The 17,775-nt window shown below is 36.9% G+C and overlaps 1 protein-coding gene across 14 annotated transcripts in view; it reads right to left on the reverse strand.

The window, feature by feature from the left end:
• Positions 1 to 811: 811 nt before the first annotated feature.
• The window catches only part of HERC4 (HECT and RLD domain containing E3 ubiquitin protein ligase 4), a 109,755-nt gene continuing 92,791 nt past the window's right edge, over positions 812 to 17,775 (reverse strand). For 4 of the 14 annotated variants that reach the window (XM_036266036.1, XM_036266035.1, XM_036266045.1 and 1 more), the window contains 5 exons: positions 17,189 to 17,255; positions 11,442 to 11,524; positions 6,521 to 6,704; positions 3,265 to 3,367; positions 1,836 to 2,059 (listed from right to left, as the gene is read on the reverse strand). In XM_036266036.1, coding sequence (XP_036121929.1) covers positions 1,851 to 2,059; positions 3,265 to 3,367; positions 6,521 to 6,704; positions 11,442 to 11,524; positions 17,189 to 17,255 — 646 coding nt within the window. In that variant the 3' untranslated portion in view covers positions 1,836 to 1,850. Of the gene's footprint in view, positions 2,060 to 3,264; positions 3,368 to 6,520; positions 6,705 to 6,980; positions 7,005 to 11,441; positions 11,525 to 17,188; positions 17,256 to 17,775 lie in introns of those variants that run through there. The other 10 variants (XM_036266043.1, XM_036266037.1, XM_036266049.1 and 7 more) reach the window with 8 other exon arrangements.

The raw sequence follows: 17,775 nt of genomic DNA on the forward strand, positions 1-17,775 counted from the left end.
TTTAAAGCTGCCTAGGTCCTGGTCTATGAAGCTCAAGGTGGTTTCTTTCCTTCTTTGTTGTCAGTGGTATTTTAATCTTTTACCACGAATCTTAATGTATGTCTGCAGAGGAAAGAAAATATCAGACTGAACCAAAATTAAGCCTGTACTATTGTGTTCCCAGATAAGATGCCAGGTCCTTGTTAAAATATTGTTCAATGAATTCCAAAGTGGCTGCTATTTCACAGATCAGCTTCAGGGCACATATGTTTTTGATGTGAACAATCACTACCCTCAAGGAATGTATGCACAGGGAAACAGTATATTATCAGGTACATGGAATAATTTTCATAGGGAAAAAGGCTATTTTGAGGAAAATCATCTGGGGGGGGGGGTGGAATATGTTTTAGGGCCTCTATCTACATAAAGACAGCTGTAGCCACCACTAGAAGTTTTTAGGTTAAACTACTGAGAAGTACAGGTCCAGTCTCTTTTCCAAAATTCCTGGGCTCATTTGCATTTTGGAATGAATGGTAAAGAATTTTTTAAAGCACATATGTTATGTAGCACCTCACAAGGGCAGCATTTAAATCAAACACAGTAAGTAATCAAACACATTAATAGTCCCATATAATACCATAAGTAGCCTTAACAATTTGGATCAGGTTTTACTGCAAAATGAGGTACGCCAATTTTTTTCAGAGTAGTTTTAGATTTTGGAATGACAGCTACGAGATTCAGGGACCTCTATAAAAACATTTGTATGGGAATGGAAACAATCCGAAAGTTAAGAAACCTTCCCTGAGACATTTAAAACTTGTATGAGAACCACTGAAAATTTAAATATTAAACCAATAAATCTTTATTATTTGAACGGGTTTCACGGCATATTTTTATAAATTTAAAAAATAAATATTTGCATTATAGCATAAAGTCACATGTGTTGCATCAACACTTACAATTTAATTACAGGAGATAACTAAGCATCAGCACCATAAAACTAAGACTTGTTTCTTAAAAATCCAAGGAAATGGTTCTAAAACACTGAAAATTCTGACTACATACCAGCTGGCAGCATCAATAGTATGAAAGCTATAACCCAGTGATTGGTTCTCATAGCAGCCATTGTTTCTATTTCTGGCAACTGTAGTACAAAGTTCTTCCACTACTAAATATTAAGCTTTCTGATAACTTATCAGTAGTAGCATCTCAAGATTCACAAAAGGAAAGAACTACAAGTTATTTAGACAACTCCTATCTGTAATTTATGTTTGCACAAGGACATTCTAGCAAAAAAGCAAAGATTGTGTTTTCACCATGCTAATTTTTTGCTTTTATAAATTCTCAGAATAAGATTTAAATCTTAATTTTTAACCCTTAAAAGTCATCTCAGTTCAATTACAACCATAGAAACTGTACTGGTATCAGATCATAACTATTTTATTACAAAACATTATTTACAAAATGAAAAAATAATCAAATGACTACTGCAGGCCCAAGTTAAAGGTTCTCACCCAGTGATTGAAGAAGAATCAGGCAACGTTTCCATGCACTCACACACCACATCATCTGTGAAATAGGCAAACTCTTAAAATTCGTGTTAGTAAAACTTCAATGTATTCACAATACTTGTATGTTTATTGAAAGATGGCCCCAAAAATCCATGGTTCTGTACAATAAGTTTAATATGAACACAGTCTGTATTTTTCCTGTAATATTTTTTGGCTTTCATGAATATTAATAGCATTGAACATTTTGCAAGTAAGAATTAAAGTAACTTCCTCTGTCACCTTGCTGACTGAATTCATCACCACAAGAAAAACACAATTAGTTTAATGCTTCTGCAGTAAACAATAGTTATAACACCGAAGTTATATTAAACTGAAGCCTTCATTGTGATCAATAGCCTGGATCAGTTTAGAGCGGAGAGTTTCTTTTTCTGTATACTTTGGAAGATCCAGAAGATTAAAACAGGTATGGGAAACAGGGAGATAATCCTCACCACCTCCTGTTGACTGGATGACTAGTTTTAAACTCTTCATACCAAGAATAGGAATCCGATCACTACCTGTTAAAAATACTGCCAAGAAAAAAATAATTCAGCTAACCACTTTTATCAAAAACAATATACAGGGTATTTTAATCAACACTGGCTTTATAATTATTCAAAGTATGCATATACTTTTTTGGGACACCCTATAGATTTATCAAATTATTTCTACAGTAATTATAGCAAAGCTTTACATGAACACATTTGCTCTAATGTGGAAGTCTCCTCCAGAATTTGAGAGCATGATTTTTTAGAGAGAGAGGAACAAAGAAACATCAATTGGCTGCCTCCTGCATGCCCCCTACTCAAGCCCACAACCTGGGCATGTGCCCTGACCAGGAATTGAACTGGGACCTCTCAGTCCCACTGGACAATGTTTCAATCCACTGAACCACACCAGCTGGGAGTGATTTCTGAGACATAATGATAATTACATATCCACACAATATTTTTTTCTTTAAAAGTGTAACTTTAATTAGCACAGAGGAGATGTTTAATGAATGTTTGAGGAATGAATGACTTAGTGTCCCCCACAAAAACATTTGGGAGCCCTTCTTTTGAGAATGGTCATTTAGAACTAGTTCATAAATAAAATACAAGCTGCCATTTTGATTATTTTTTTTTTTCCATTTGTTTTGACAAGTCATTTTTAAAAATTTATAACTGGCAGCCAAAACTCAAATCACTTAAGAATGATATGCAAAATAGTTTGACCAAGATTCTTATTTCAGTTATCAAAAAGAGACCAACAAAATATCCCTGGCAATAGCAGGAGTATTAAAGGGTATATCACTGATTTAGATACATAAATTATGACAACTTTATTTAAAAATAAAACTTCCATTAGTAAACAGATTTTAACAAATGAAAGAAACACGAGATTAAACTATAAATAAAAGAACTAAGTCCTGGAAAAGTTCTATTTTCTACAGACATTCCCAAAGTTTTGGTGCAGAAGCAAAGAGAAAAATGAAAACAGAAAAAGAGATCTTTTTTCTAAAAGAAATTACAACCCTAGTTTACTGTAATCAGTATTATAGTTGGTTTAATTTGAAAGAACCAATTCTACTTTGGAGATATATTTAACTTCAAAATAAGAAAACACATGTAATGAACAGAACTTTGGAAAAACACTATAAAAGTAACCTTATCTACCAAAGTAATCAATCTCCTATGAGAATAAGTTTAATAATTAGATCCATTTTCATAAAACAGAACTAGTTAAAAATACTTACATAGAAATTGTTTTTTCTTTTCCAATGGCAATTCATGAAATACTTCCCAAAATATTTTTATTGTAGGGTGTTCTGCCCAATACTCCCCTTTGTATTCTGTATTCTAAAAAAAAAAGAAAAAAAGGACTTTATTAATATGGAGGAATATTAGTTTTGTCCTGAATCTGAAAAATTGGCTTTACTTCTTTAAGCCATAAACCTTGTCCAGGAGTTTGAAGTTCTTACAATTCAGTTGATTACCTTTATTTCCTGGGCATTTTTAAATTTGGAACTATCAGTTCCAGGGGAAAGACAAGAAAATATGTACGAATCAACAGAAATATAGTCAATAATATTGTAATAATTGTACGGTGCCAAGTGGGTACTTGAAATACTGGGAGGAACCACTTTGTAAAGTATGTGGTTGTCTACCACTATGCTGTACACCCAAAACTAATACAAAATAATACTGTCAACTGTAAATGAAAAATAAACTTAAGAAGAAAGCAGGGAGACAAGAATGTGTGTGTGTGCACATGTACAAACTAGGTTAAATTATCCAGTGAAGGTCTCTGAGAAGGTATAAAGACATAAAGTGAGAGCCAGATCCATTTGGAATTAAGATGAAGAGAATTCCAGGCACATGGAATAGCAAATAGGTCCCAAGACTGGAGTGTCCCTGCAGAGTTCTAGGCTCAGCAAAGAAGCCAATAATGCTAACTAAAGCAGAGCAAGTGAAAGGAAGAGTGATAGGAGACGAGATGGACAAATTGTGTAGGACCTAAAGTGTGATGAGAGGCTATTATATCATTTTCATTTTAGGGTGATTGCAGGGGGTGAGGGAGGGGGTCCATGTCCACTGGGGTCTCATTATAGTTTATTTTTCTTCTTTTCAACAGATCAATTTAACCCCAAAAAGAAATCTGCAATCTCCTTTCCAGAGGGTTTAAACCTGGGTACAAACTTTCTGAATGCCATCTTTAGTTCTACATGGTCCCTAAAGCCTCTCTCTGGAGTTGTCTTTTGTTGGGTAGGAGAAGGGACATGAAGGGTCTAGTAATTCCTTTAATTAGCTTTAAAGTAATTCTATTGCTTTTACTCCAACCCCACATCCCTGCCATTAGAGTAACACGAGATAACAATTCCTGAGCCTTTCAGATGAGATTCTAGGGTGTGAAATGAGTTGCCTCTTGACAACCCTGTTGCCCCAGGGGCTTAAAATTCCATTTTCTTTGCTCTTTTCATTTTCTTGAGTCACTCATAAATTCAACTACTTATTTACACTATCTTCCAAAACTACCTTTCTCTTTCTCACTTAAAAAAAAATATATATATTTTTGATCTTTGTATTTCTATTTCTATTCCTTAATTGTCATTCTAGTGAGATTTTGGGAGTGAGCAAAGACAGAAGTTGTGTTTATTCCATTATGTTTACCCATAAGTCCTGAATTATTTATTTATTTATTTTATCCTTACCCAAGGACATTTTTGCATTTATCTTCAGATAGAGCGGGAGGAGAGAGGGAGGAAGAGAGAGAGAGGGTCATCGATGTGAAAGAGACACATCGACTGGTTGCTACCCACACTACCCCAAACCAGGACCAGGGAAAACCCGCAACTGAGGTACATTCCCTTAGCGGAAACTGAACCTGGAACTCTCTGGTCTGCGGGCCAACACTCTAACCACTGAGCCAAACTGGCCAGGGCCTCAATTATTTTTTAATTAAAAAATTTTGTTTTTAAGTTTACACTGTAAAATTTATTTTTTCTGGTTTGTAGTTTTATGACTTTTAAATACATGTATGTATAATTTATGTAACCACCACCACCACCACAATCAGGATACTTAAGAGTTCCATAATCCCAAAGAACTCTTGTGTTACTCCTCTGCAGTTACACATTCCTTCCATCCCTAGCCTCTGTTCACCATAGCTTTGTTTTTCAAGAATGTCATATAGCCCTGGCCAGTTTGGCTCAGTGGCTGAGCGTCGGCCTGTGGAGCAGAGTGTCCTGGATTCGGTTACCACTAGGGGCACATACCACACGCACACACGCACACAAAAGAATGTCATATAAATGGAATCATATGGTATGTAATCTTTTGAGACTTATTTTACTCAGCGTAAGGATGCTGAGAGTCATCCCAGTTGTTGCATGCATTAATAGTACATTCCTTTTTATTGCTTAGTAATATTCTATTGCATGGATGTACCATGGTTGGCTTATCCATTCAATCACTGAAAAACATCAGGGTTATTTCCAGTTTTTGAGTTTGAAGATTTTAAAAAACATGTTAGAAAAATTGTGGTAACATACACCAAAATATAAAGTTTACTACATTCACCCTTTTTAAGTGTAAAGTTTGGTGGTCTCAAATACATTCACACTCCTATGCACTATCACCACCATTCATCTCCAAACCTCTTTTCATTTTACAAAATTAAAATAAAACTCTGTATCCATTAAACAATAACTCCCTATTCCCACCTTGTTTGTAGATTTTTGTGTAAACATAATTTAATACCCAGGAGTGGAACTGCTAGGTCACATAGCAAGTGCACATTTAACTTTATAGAAAAATGCCAAACTGTTTCCGAGATGGCTCTACTATTTGTATTCCCACCAGTGATGTGTGTGAGTTCCCAATGCTCTGTATCCTTGTTGTCTTAGCATTGTACGTTTTTATTGTTTTATTTTATTTTATTTTTATTTATTTTTTATCCTCACCCAAGGATATTTTTCCATTTTTGTACAGATAGAGTGGGAGGGAGAGAGAGGAAGGGAGAGAGAGAGAGAAACATCGACGTGAAGGGACACATCGAGTGGCTGCCACTTGCACGACCAACCAGGGCCGGGGACAAACTGCAACCGAAGTACGTGCCCTTAGCGGGAACCGAACCCGGGTCTCTCCGGACCGCAGGCCGACGCTCTAACCGCTGAGCCAAACTGGCCAGGGCTATTGTTAGCTATTTTAATGTTAGCTATCTCAAAACTATTTCTTAATAGTTTTAGCCATTTGGTTTTAGCTGGGGTTCTATCCAGCCTGTCATAGATAAAATTTTTCTATATGAACACCACCAATACCACAACTATGAAAATACTAATTCATACACAATTAAAACCCATTCATTGTAGAGTAGAAGGGTACAGTGTTTTCCTATAAAAGTGACAGTAATAGTACAAAATGGAAAATAATAAAAGGACAAGATTTCCATCAACAAGCCATTTTCCTTTCCCCTTTCCATTTAAACAATATCATAGATGTGTTGTCCCCTACCTTTTCCAGTTCCTTCCAATCATAATTTGTATTTCCAATAACCATTGCTTGTAGTTCATTAGGCTGGAAGAGCTGAAGGACTTTTCCTCCACATACTTTATGAAAACCCGCATGAAAAGCATCAAATAAGGAAGCCACCGATTTATTGAATATGTAATCCACATAAGCATCAACAAACTCCTGCCTAGATATAAAAAATAAAAAAACCACACATGCAAAAGACATAAAAATCATTTTTAAAATGGAGAATATATATATATACATATATATGGGTGGTGTCTTATTAAAATTATGAATGCTCCTGTACTTTTTTGCTACTTATCTACAAAACTTATTAAGTATGAGTAGAGTTAAAAGGGAATAAAGTCTTTATGGAGAAGTTTATAATTCTTTCTATACAAAAATCTGGTATATCTACAAGGCATGTAGACTTACTTAAAATTCAGTCATTCTTAGTCTATTCCTCAGTGAAACATGTCATCTCCTAACAGAAAGGATGATGATGCAAATGGTTAGCAAAATAACTGTAAAGGCCACAAATTATTTACATTTATATGCATCACCCCACATGCATCTCTAAAAACAGTGATCTGTTAAAATGTCTTAGGTGATGAAAAAAATGAAAGCTTTAGGATTCAGACTATTTTATAGACTCTATAGTCTGTTTTTCTTTGGGTTTCAATAAATCTGGAACAAAACTTATTTTAAAAACTAAATACAAAAGGAGTAATTAAACATTCTTTTAGGATAATCATTAACAATTATAAGTACAGTTTCTTTTAAAATGTACATATGTATATACATATATACTTGTACACACACACACTTCTGATGCTTTTTTGCTGTTATGATATAAAAGGAAACTGTAAAGAAAAAAAGGAAGGCTCTTTACCCAGTAATTAGAGTTACAATTTTATTCAATTTGTTTTGTTAGCTTCAAGCACTTTATGCAGCTATCTGGTCAAATAAATAATGAGAATGGGTACTAGAGGATTTCGATATTTTATACTCTTCCAAATATTAAAGGATGATTCCACAAATGGAAATACTGGTAAATTTAGTCTCTGAAAATTTATAATTCCAAATTGTATTTACAAAGAAAAAAAAAAGGTTACAGGCGGCCACTGTAAAATATAAAATATGATACAGGTTCTGATGAAAAGAGACATAGTTTTGTGCCCTGGCCGGTTTGGTTCAGCGGTTAGAGCGTCGGCCTGCGGTCCTGAGAGACCTGGGTTTGGTTCCCGCTAAGGGCGCGTACCTCGGTTGCAGCTTGTCCCCGGCCCTGGTCGGTTGTGCGGGTGGCAGCCACTCGATGTGTTCCTTTCACATCGATGTTTCTCTCTCTCTGTTCCTCTCTCTCCCTCCCACTCTACCTGAACAAAAAATGGAAAAAATGTCCTCAGGTGAGGATAAAAAAAAAAAAAAAAAGAGACATAGTTTTGTAATGCATAATTTTATAATTTACCTAATTAGAAAATCAAATTTATGTATACTACTTAAGTCTTTTAAAAGGCCCTTAGCCCTGGCCGGTTTGGCTCAGCAGTTAAGAGCATCGGCCCGCAGACCAGAGAGAGCCAGGGTTCAATTCCCGCTAAGGGCACGTACCTTGGTTGCAGTTTGTTCCTGGCCCCTGGTTGGGGTCGTGTGGGTAGCAGCCAGTCAATGTGTCTATCTCATAACGATGTTTCTCTCTCTCTCTTCCTCCCTCTCTCTCTGAAGATAAATGCAAAAATGTCCTCAGGTGAAGATAAAAAAATAAGTAAAAATAAAAGCCCCTTAAGCCTGACCAGTGTGGCTCAATGGTTGAGCATCAACCCATGTGCCAAGAGGTTGCCAGCTAGATTCCCAGTCAGGGCACATGCCCAGGTTGTGGGCCCAATCCCCAGTGGGGTATACAGTAGGTAGTCAATCAACGTTCTCTCTCATTGATGTTTCTCGCTATCTTTCTCTCCCTTCCTCTCTCTCTAAAATTAATAAAGAAAAAATAAATAAATAAAATAAAAGCCCCTTAAGCAAAAAAAGACTAAATCGTTTTATGTGCTAACATTTTTGTCTCCAACACTTTCATTATGTAAGTAGGACTGGTAGTACAAAATCTAAATTCTTTAAATTATTTAAGTACAAATAACCTATGTGAAATAATATTTTAGAAACTTAAAGAATTAGTCCAACAATAAAAACTTTAAAAGCAGAAAAAAAATCTTTTAAAATCATAGTCAGTCATGGCTAATTGGTTTTGCTCAGCGGTTAGAGCATCAGCCCATGGACCTAAGGGTTGAGGGTTCAATCCCTGGCCCCAGTCGGGGTCTTGTGGGAGGCAACCAATTGATGTCTCTCTCTCACATTGATGTTTTTCTTCTCCCTCTCCCTCCCTCCCATTCCATTCTATCTAAAAAATAAATATAATCAATGGAAAAATATCCTTGGGTGAGGATTAACCAAAAATAAATTAAATAAATAAATTAAATAAAATCATTGTCAAAGTTTTTCAAAACCAAGATTTAAAAAAAAAAATAGCTAGAAAGACATAATTTTTTTCACATTTTAGAAACAGTTTCATTTTGATCAAAGTAAGACATATGCAGTTAAAAATATCAAACAGTAATAATTCTAACAGTCAACATTTACTGAGCACATACATGTGCTAGGTACTATTCTAAGCCTCTTAAAATTATGATCTCATTTAATCCTCAAAATAACTCCATGCAGTAGGTACAATTTACCATCCATTTTATAGGAAAGGAGACACAGAGACATCAACCAATTGACCTCAATTTACACTGTTCTGAGCAGAATTAGGATTATAATCATTGGGATGACCCCTGCCAACAGCTATTTTAAACTAGTCTGTCTAAATGATAACAGAAGAGAACAAAGCAGTTGTCTCACACCTCTCTACCAGAAATTCCTGCCATTCAAAGGCAACTATTTTTAGTCCTTTTGCTATTCCTCCTGGATTTACCTTCAAACTTCAACAACATAGTTCTATTATCTCTCTACTTTCAAATTTAAATATCTAAAGAACTGAGTATCTATTGTGAAAGGTGAGGAAATACCTTTTATATAATTTTCCTATTCTCACTTTGCCTCCCAGTATATTCCCATAATAACAATTTTGGGTTCAATATTCACTGTTAACATTTTTATGATGTAATTATTATTCACAATTAAGCTACAGAGTATTCTATGGTTACCTTTCTTAAAAAGAACTTTCATTTCCCTTCCTTTCATCCCTAACTCCAACAGAAATGTCAACCTCCCTTATCTCATTCAGATAGATTAGGTAGCATCAGTTACACTCTTCTCCTGAAGCCCTCCATCCTCTTTTTTTTTTTATCCTCACCGAGGACATTTTTTCGTTTTTGTTCAGATAGAGCGGGAGGGAGACAGAGGAGGGGAGAGAGAAACATCGACATGAAAGGGACACATCGAGTGGTTGCCACCTGCACGACCTAACCAGGGCCAGGGACAAACTGCAACTGAGGTACATGCCCTTAGTGGGAACTGAACCTGGGTCTCTCTGGACCACAGGCCAATGCTGTAACTGCTGAGCAAAACTGGCCAGGGCCATCCTCTTGATTTAACCCATATCGGGTACTCCTCCTCCATACTGTGCTCCTGCACAAGGACTCCTCTTTGCCTCTCTCTTCTATTGGATCCTATTTTGGGGGATCCTATGTATTCCTCTTTCTTGGTTTAATTGCTTGTTTTGGTAGAATATATCCTCCTATAACTTCCTGAGTAAAATGTATAGGAAGGAAATTCTGAGACAATGAATGTATGAAAAATTTGTATATACTCACACACTTGAGTTTCAATATAGAATTCTAAATTAAAAATAATTTCTCCCAGAATTCTCATTTTCTAGCTTCAGTATCATTCATTAGAAGTCTATTATTCTGACTCTTTCTTTGTATACGGTCTGCTCTTTTTTTCCCCAGAAGGATTTTAGGGTGTCTTTTATTCCAGAATTTTTAAATTTCATGTATTTTGCAATGGTATGTGTCTTTTTTTCACTTCCATGCTTAAAATCTTAAAAGGCATTGCAGTTCTGGGAAGTTTTTTTAATACCATTTCTTTGACAAATCTCATTCATTCCATTTCTTTTAGTTTTTAATAGTAGTCATATGGATGCTACCCATATCATTTTGAAGATACTGACTTCAGTTTCTTTATCCTGAACTGTTTCTGTTTCCTTGGAATTCTTTTTGACTGTTTTGGTCTTTCCTTAAATGTCTACTGACCTTTGATTATCCATTCACATTTATAAATTAGCCAGTTTTACCAGAGAAGAATCCTCCAATATATAGTGTCAAATAGGAAGGAGCTGGGCAGTTCAGCCACTTATCCCTGGCTGTGTTTTAACAGTCCTCAAATCCTTAGCACCTTTACATAGTACCAATCTCTCCAGAAGGTTAATTTCCAGTGTGCTAAGGCTGGAGAGGGGGAAGTTTCCAAGCTACTGGTGTGATAAGGGAAATGGGTTTCTAACTGCTGCTTATAATAGATAATATGTTTCCAGCATTCCCCTAAACCCCATTCACTTTCTAACTTATCTTTTATTCTCAGTTTCAGAGCCTTTATTCTACAATATGAACTGGCTACCTTCTTGGCTCCTCCCAGTCCACGTTATGTTACAGCTTTCTCTAGTTGGCTGAAGTTAGTTACCACTGTTTAATAGCTTCCAAAAAGGCATTTGCTGTTTTCTCTTCTTCCTTCTCTTAGTTCTTGTGATTTATGACCTTTTTAATCCTTTATTAATATCATGAAGGGATTTCAGAAGCAAAAGACAAAGTACTTACTCACTGACCATTAAAAAAGTTAAGTTTTATCTGAGTAAAATCTTAAGGTTGTGACATGTTTATAAATACAGAAAAAAATGCCTACTGAACCAGTGACGCTGCTATAATTCACTTACCGATTTTGTTTGTTAACAGCCGTGTCTGCACCATTTAGAACCAGCTCTTTCACTTCTGTTGCACCAAAGTTTTCAACTGTGATCTATTTAAATTTTTTAAAAAAGTCAATGTCAGACCCAAAATTTATTAGATTACTTTAGCCTATTATCATATTTTACCTTCCCCTCATTAAATATAAGAACTAATAAATCTGAGGTAAAATTCTGCTACCATAAACTTATTTGAATTCTACATAAAGCCACATTACAAAATTTCATCTTCTCTAGTAGTTTGAAATCCTACCCTGACTAACTAATTACAAATTACCAAGTGTTTGGTTATTTAAGACTAGAAAACTGAGTATTTATCGTGCATAACATTTTAGAGCAGTGATTACAGGAGTGAAATACTAGAAAGGATGTTTTCCTAGGACAAGTAATAGAATTCAAGTGTCAGAATGCATTCAGCTTAGACCAGCTATGCATTCTTCCCACACGAGAGCTGCTAGTCCTACATTCCTCACATCTGTCTTATTGCATTCTTGGACTGATCACAGCCAAGTTTTCCAGTTATGCCATTAACTTGTATTATAAAGACAATTGGTTATTTTGAAACTTTTTATTTCACTTACTAGTTTGCTAACTTTACTATAAATCTTACCATTCCCACCTTTGCATCTTTTCTCTTTCTATTCCCTCTTTTTAGAATACTGTCCTCTTCTATTAAAACACTTTTTTAGTACCTGCTATCTATAAAACACTGTGTTGGCAGTGACATAATAAAAGATAAATAAATCCCTGCTCTAGAGTTTACTATCTAGTAAAGAAGGAGAAATATGTAAAAAATTCACTGTAAGATAAATGCTATAATAGAGACACGAACAAACTGCTATCAGTCCACAGAGGAAACAAAACTTACTTCTAACTGAAGAATTCTGAAAGACCTTGAAGAAGTATCATTTGAAAAGCACCTAGAAGAATGAGTAGGGCTCTGAAAAACTGGGGGGGGTGCGGGGGTTCCTGACTGAGCACATAGATTGAAAAAAGGACAGATATGAAAGTAGATATCAAGTTCTGAAAAATGCATGGCATTAAAAAACAAGAAGGCAGGGTATGTGAAAGAAAACTGTGCGACATGACAAAACTTGGGTTGAATGGAAGAATATAATGAAAGTTAGAAAGCCAAATTACAAATGTCTTTGAAGCCCACTCTAAAGCTATTATCCTGGAAACAATTAAACAGTCACTAAAAATCTCCAGAAAAAAATGGAGTGGGAATGTCTGAATTCACATAATTCGTGAATATACTAAGCATTCATGAACTTAGTGACTGATGTCAGAAATCATATTGCTGACTTCCGGTCAAGATGGCGGCGTAGGTAAACTCGGCATCGCGTCCTCCCACAACCACATCAAAGTTACAACTAAACTACAGAACAACCATCATTCAAAACTGCCTGAAATCAAGCTGAATGGAAGTCCTACAACTACGGAATTAAAGCAGCAGCCGCATCCAGACTGGTAGGAGGGCGGAGGCGGAGGGGCTGGTCTCACACCCACGTGTGGCAGATAAAAATCAGGAGGCTCCCGCGGCTGGGAAGGTCCTTCCTGAGGACTGAGGGGTCTCCGTCCCACACCAGGTGCCCCGCTCAGGATTCCAGTGCCAGGAAGAGAAGTCCCCATAACTTCTGGCTGGAAAAACCAGCGGGAACTGAGGCTCAGGGAGGCTGAAGCGGCTGGAGCCCCAGGCAACTCTCTAAAGGGCCTGCACACGGACTTATCGGACTCTCTCCCTCTGAGCTCGGAGGGGAGGCAGCTCCAGGGGCGCCAGAGACATACAGGGAAGAACTGAGCTGTTTGGCACTGGAGCAAGGGCTGGAGAGGGGGCTTTCTCCGGGACAAAAGTGCTGTCAGAGGCCTTTGTTCCTTTGGTGAGCCCTTCCCTGGGGCCGCAGACAGTCTCCATATCTGGGACTCCAGCAACCTGGCTCACTCTGGTAGCCCCGCCCTGGTGACTCCCTGAGGCCCCGCCCCGCCCAACTTTCAAGCCCACCCAAGCTGTTGCCACTTGCTTAACCATAGGATTGGCCTGTCTTGGATCCTGCTTCAGGTTTTTCCTAAATTCTTTCAAACGAGCAGCATCTGGTCTCAGCGAGCCCCATACTTCTCATTAAGTAATACACTGAAACAAACACAGGGAGGCAGCCAAAATGAGGAGACAAAGAATCAGGTCCCTAATTATTATTATTATTATTATTATTATTATTATTTATTTATTTATTTTTATCCTCACCCGAGGACATTTTTCCATTTTTTGTACAGACAGAGTGGGAGGGAGAGAGAGAGAGAAACATCGACGTGAAGGGACACATCGAGTGGCTGCCACCCGCACGACCAACCAGGGCCGGGGACAAACTGCAACCGAAGTACGTGCCCCTAGCGGGAACCGAACCCGGGTCTCTCCGGACCGCAGGCCGACGCTCTAACCGCTGAGCCAAACCGGCCAGGGCTCAGGTCCCTAATTAAAGAACAGAACAAAACCCCAATAAAAGAACTAAGCGAAATAGAGATAAGCAACCTAACAGATACTGAGTTCAAAATACTGCTTATAAGGATGCTCAATGAACTTAGTGAGAACCTCAGTGAACTTAGTGAGGGCCTCAAGAGCATAAAAAGGACCAGTTAGAAATCATGGATACACAGTTAGAATTGAAGGAGGCATTAACTGAAATAAAGAATAATTTACACAGCTGCAATAATAGAGTACGTAAATCCAAGGAGTAAACCATCGATTTGGAATATAAGGAAGTAAAAAATGCCCAATCAGAACAGCAAAAAGAAAAAAGAATCCAAACAAATGAGGATAGTGTAAGGAGCCTCTGGGACAACTTCAAGTGTGCCAACATTCGCATCTTGGGGGTGCCGGAAGGAGAAGCGCGAGAACAAGAAATCAAAAACCTGTTTGAAACAATAATGGCAGAAAACTTTCCTAACTTGGTGAAGGAAACAGACATACAAGTCCAGGAAGCACAGAGAGTCCCAAACAAGATGAACCCCAAGAGGCCCACACCAAGATACATCATCATCAAAATGCAAAAGGTTCAAGACAAAGAGAGAATCTTAAAAGCAGCAAGAGAAAGGCAGCTAGTTACCTACAAGGGAGCTCCCATTAGGCTGTCAGCTGATTTCTCAAAAGAAACTTTGCAGGCCAGAAGGGAGTGGCAAGAAATATATATTCAGAGTGATGAAAACCAAGAACCTACAACCAAAATTACTCTATCCTGCAAAGCTGTCATTTAGAATCGATGGACATATAAAAACTTTCCCAGACCAGAGAAAGTTAAAGGAGTTCATCACTACCAAACCGTTATTATATGAAATGATGAAGGGTCTTTTTGAAGTAAAAGATAAAATGTATGAACAAACAAAATGGCAATGAATACATATCTATCAACAATGGAATCTACAAACAAAATGAACTGGTAGAACAGAAACATTCTCATAGATACAGAGAACATTTTGTTGGTTGCCAGTTGGGAGGGGAGTTGGGGAAATGGGGGAAAAAGGTGAAGGGATTAAGAAGCACAAATTCATTGCTAGACTGACAAACCTCAAAGGGAAAGGGGTTGGGGGGGTGGGAAGAAATAAACCAAAGAACTTATATGCATAACCAATGGACACAGACAATAGTGTAGGAAAGGTGGGAGGGGAGCAGGAGTGGGGAGGAGGGGGTCAATGGGGGAAAAATGTGGAACATCTGTAATACATTTTACATCCAACAATAAAGATTTAAAAAATTAATTAAAATAAAAAAAAAGAAATCATATTGCTTCGAACCCAATGTTTAAGTCAACTGAGATGATCAATAAAGATTTGAATCCCTGGCCGGTTTGTCTCAGCGGTTAGAGCATCAGCCTGCGGTCCGGAGAGACCCGGGTTCAGTTCCTGCTAAGGGCACGTGCCTCGGTTGCAGTTTGTCCCTCGCCCTGGTTGGTTGTGCAGGTGGCGACCACTGAATGTGTCCCTTTCACATCGATGTTTCTCTCTCTCTCTCTGTTGCTCTCTCTCCCTCCCACTCTACCTGAACATAAAGTGGAAAAATGTCCTCAGGTGAAGATGATAAAAATAAAAAAAAAAGATTTGAAGACTGATATGGCTATAAGTGAGTTAACTGAAAAGGGGAATAAAAATTTCATAGCTACAAAAAAAAGTCCAAGGATGATTTTTTTTCTTGACAAAAATAAGAAATAAATTTATTTCACTATAAATCTGCCAATTTTCTTAAAAGTGCACCATGTGTCAATTATTAAAATAATCAAAGAACAGGTAGATTTTTCTTTTCTTTTTAAAAATATTTTTCCCTTCATTGATGTTTGAGAGAGAGAGGGAAGGATAGAGAGAGAGAGAGAGAGAGAGAAACATCGATGAGAGAGAACTTCGACTGGCTGCCTCCAGCATGCCCCCAATTGGGGACTTGGCCCACAACCTGGGCATGTGCGCTGACCAGGAATCAAACCGCGACCTGTTGGTACATGGGTCGACGCTCAACCACTGAGCCACACTGGCTGGGCATAGGTACATTTTTTGAGAGGCCACATAATTATTTTTGGCAAATTGTGTGAGCAGAATATGGTCTCTTTTGTCAGCTTTGACCATAAGATCATAATAAGAACTGCTTGGGAGCAAAACAAACAAATATACTAGTAAGGTTTTTAAAAAGAAAATAAGTAAACAAAAAACCCTCAAGCTTTTACCTTTTCCATAATAATGTTCAAATCATTCCCTTCTTAAGTACCTTATAATCCTTACCGATTTTCTCTTCTGTAATTGTCAACTAAGTCTACTTTTGCCAGATCATTTGTAAATGGCTTTGGCATGTGACTTGGTGAGTTATTCAACATCCCTTTCACTAAATTAACACAATTATGCATCTTTCATGATTTGTAGTTTCATTTTCCAAGTAATATTCCAATATATTTGCATTCCTATTACGTATGTCAGCCAACAGTAAGACAAAATGGGTGAAGACAAGTGTTAGTGTGAAGCAGAAAGTGATGTCTAAGTGAGAATTAATCTTTTAAGTGGTTAAGTTCATTAATGAATAGTCTCATGTTACAATTGTATTTCCTTCTCTGAACATTTTTGTAATTGCAGACTCAAAAATGAACACATGAATAAAGAGGAACCCTTGCAATTTAACAGTCTTTAATATAATGATAAACACACACTCGCCCCGGCTGGTTTGCTCAGTGATTAGAGCATCAGCCCGCAGATCAATGAGTTGCGGGTTTGACTCCAGTCCAGGACACGTACCTCAGTTGCTGTTCATCCCCGGCCCTGGTTGGGTCGTGTGACATTGAGGCAACCAGTGAATGTGGCTGTCGCATAGATGTTTCTCTCTGTCTCTCTCTCTCTCCCTTCCTCCCTCTCATTCTATCTGATGATAAATGGGAAAAAATCCTCAGGTGAGGAATAAAAACATAAAAAATACCAAAAACAACACATAGACTCTAAAGTCACAGAGCTGGGTATGATTACTACCTCTGATATGTAATGATTATTTTGTTTTCTTCATCTGTAAAATAAGGAAAATAATACCAATCTCATAGGATTAAATGAAATAATGCAAGGACTAGCATACAGTAAATGCTCAATAAATGTTAACTAAAGGGTTCTTTAAGAATTCCAACTATCAAAGTAAAGAAATACCATAAGGCTCTTAAAAGGGATGATGAATAATCAGGCTACCCTATGTTTTTCCATCTTACCGTAAAATTAAGACAAAATGTTTCCTCAACATCATCTTCTGGATAATCCAGTAATTGTTGCATGCTTCTGCAAAACAAAAAAGTTCCTTTTAAGTAAAACATTATTGAGTATTTTGACTATTTTGCTTATGAGTAAATATATTATTCTCATTCATTCTTGATAAAATCCTTCTATTAATTTGTAATTTCATATTTGTTTCAGAATGGTAGATGTACAATAGCAAACTTATAAACAATGTAAAAGAAAAAATAATTTTTAAATTTGTCTCTTCCTCAGAATACAAAGGTCATGTATCCAACCCATTTTCAATATATGTCCTTATTTATGTACAATTTTCATTCCATTTTATATAATAAATAAAAAGAAATTTTACATATTCCAGCTAGGCATGAAGGTAATCAGAAAAGTCCAAGTAAATCATTTAACTACTCTCAGGAAACACCTTCCTAAGTTTATTATCTGATATTCACAAAGTACTGTTAAACCACTAAAAATTTAGCAAATGGTTTTATACTTCTAAGTCTTTCAGTAGAAATTTTTGGATCAAAGTAACACATTGTGCTGTCCTTTTATTAGAGCAACTTTT

This window comes from Molossus molossus, unplaced genomic scaffold (assembly GCF_014108415.1).
Source record: "Molossus molossus isolate mMolMol1 unplaced genomic scaffold, mMolMol1.p scaffold_m16_p_17, whole genome shotgun sequence".
Lineage (NCBI taxonomy): Eukaryota > Metazoa > Chordata > Mammalia > Chiroptera > Molossidae > Molossus > Molossus molossus.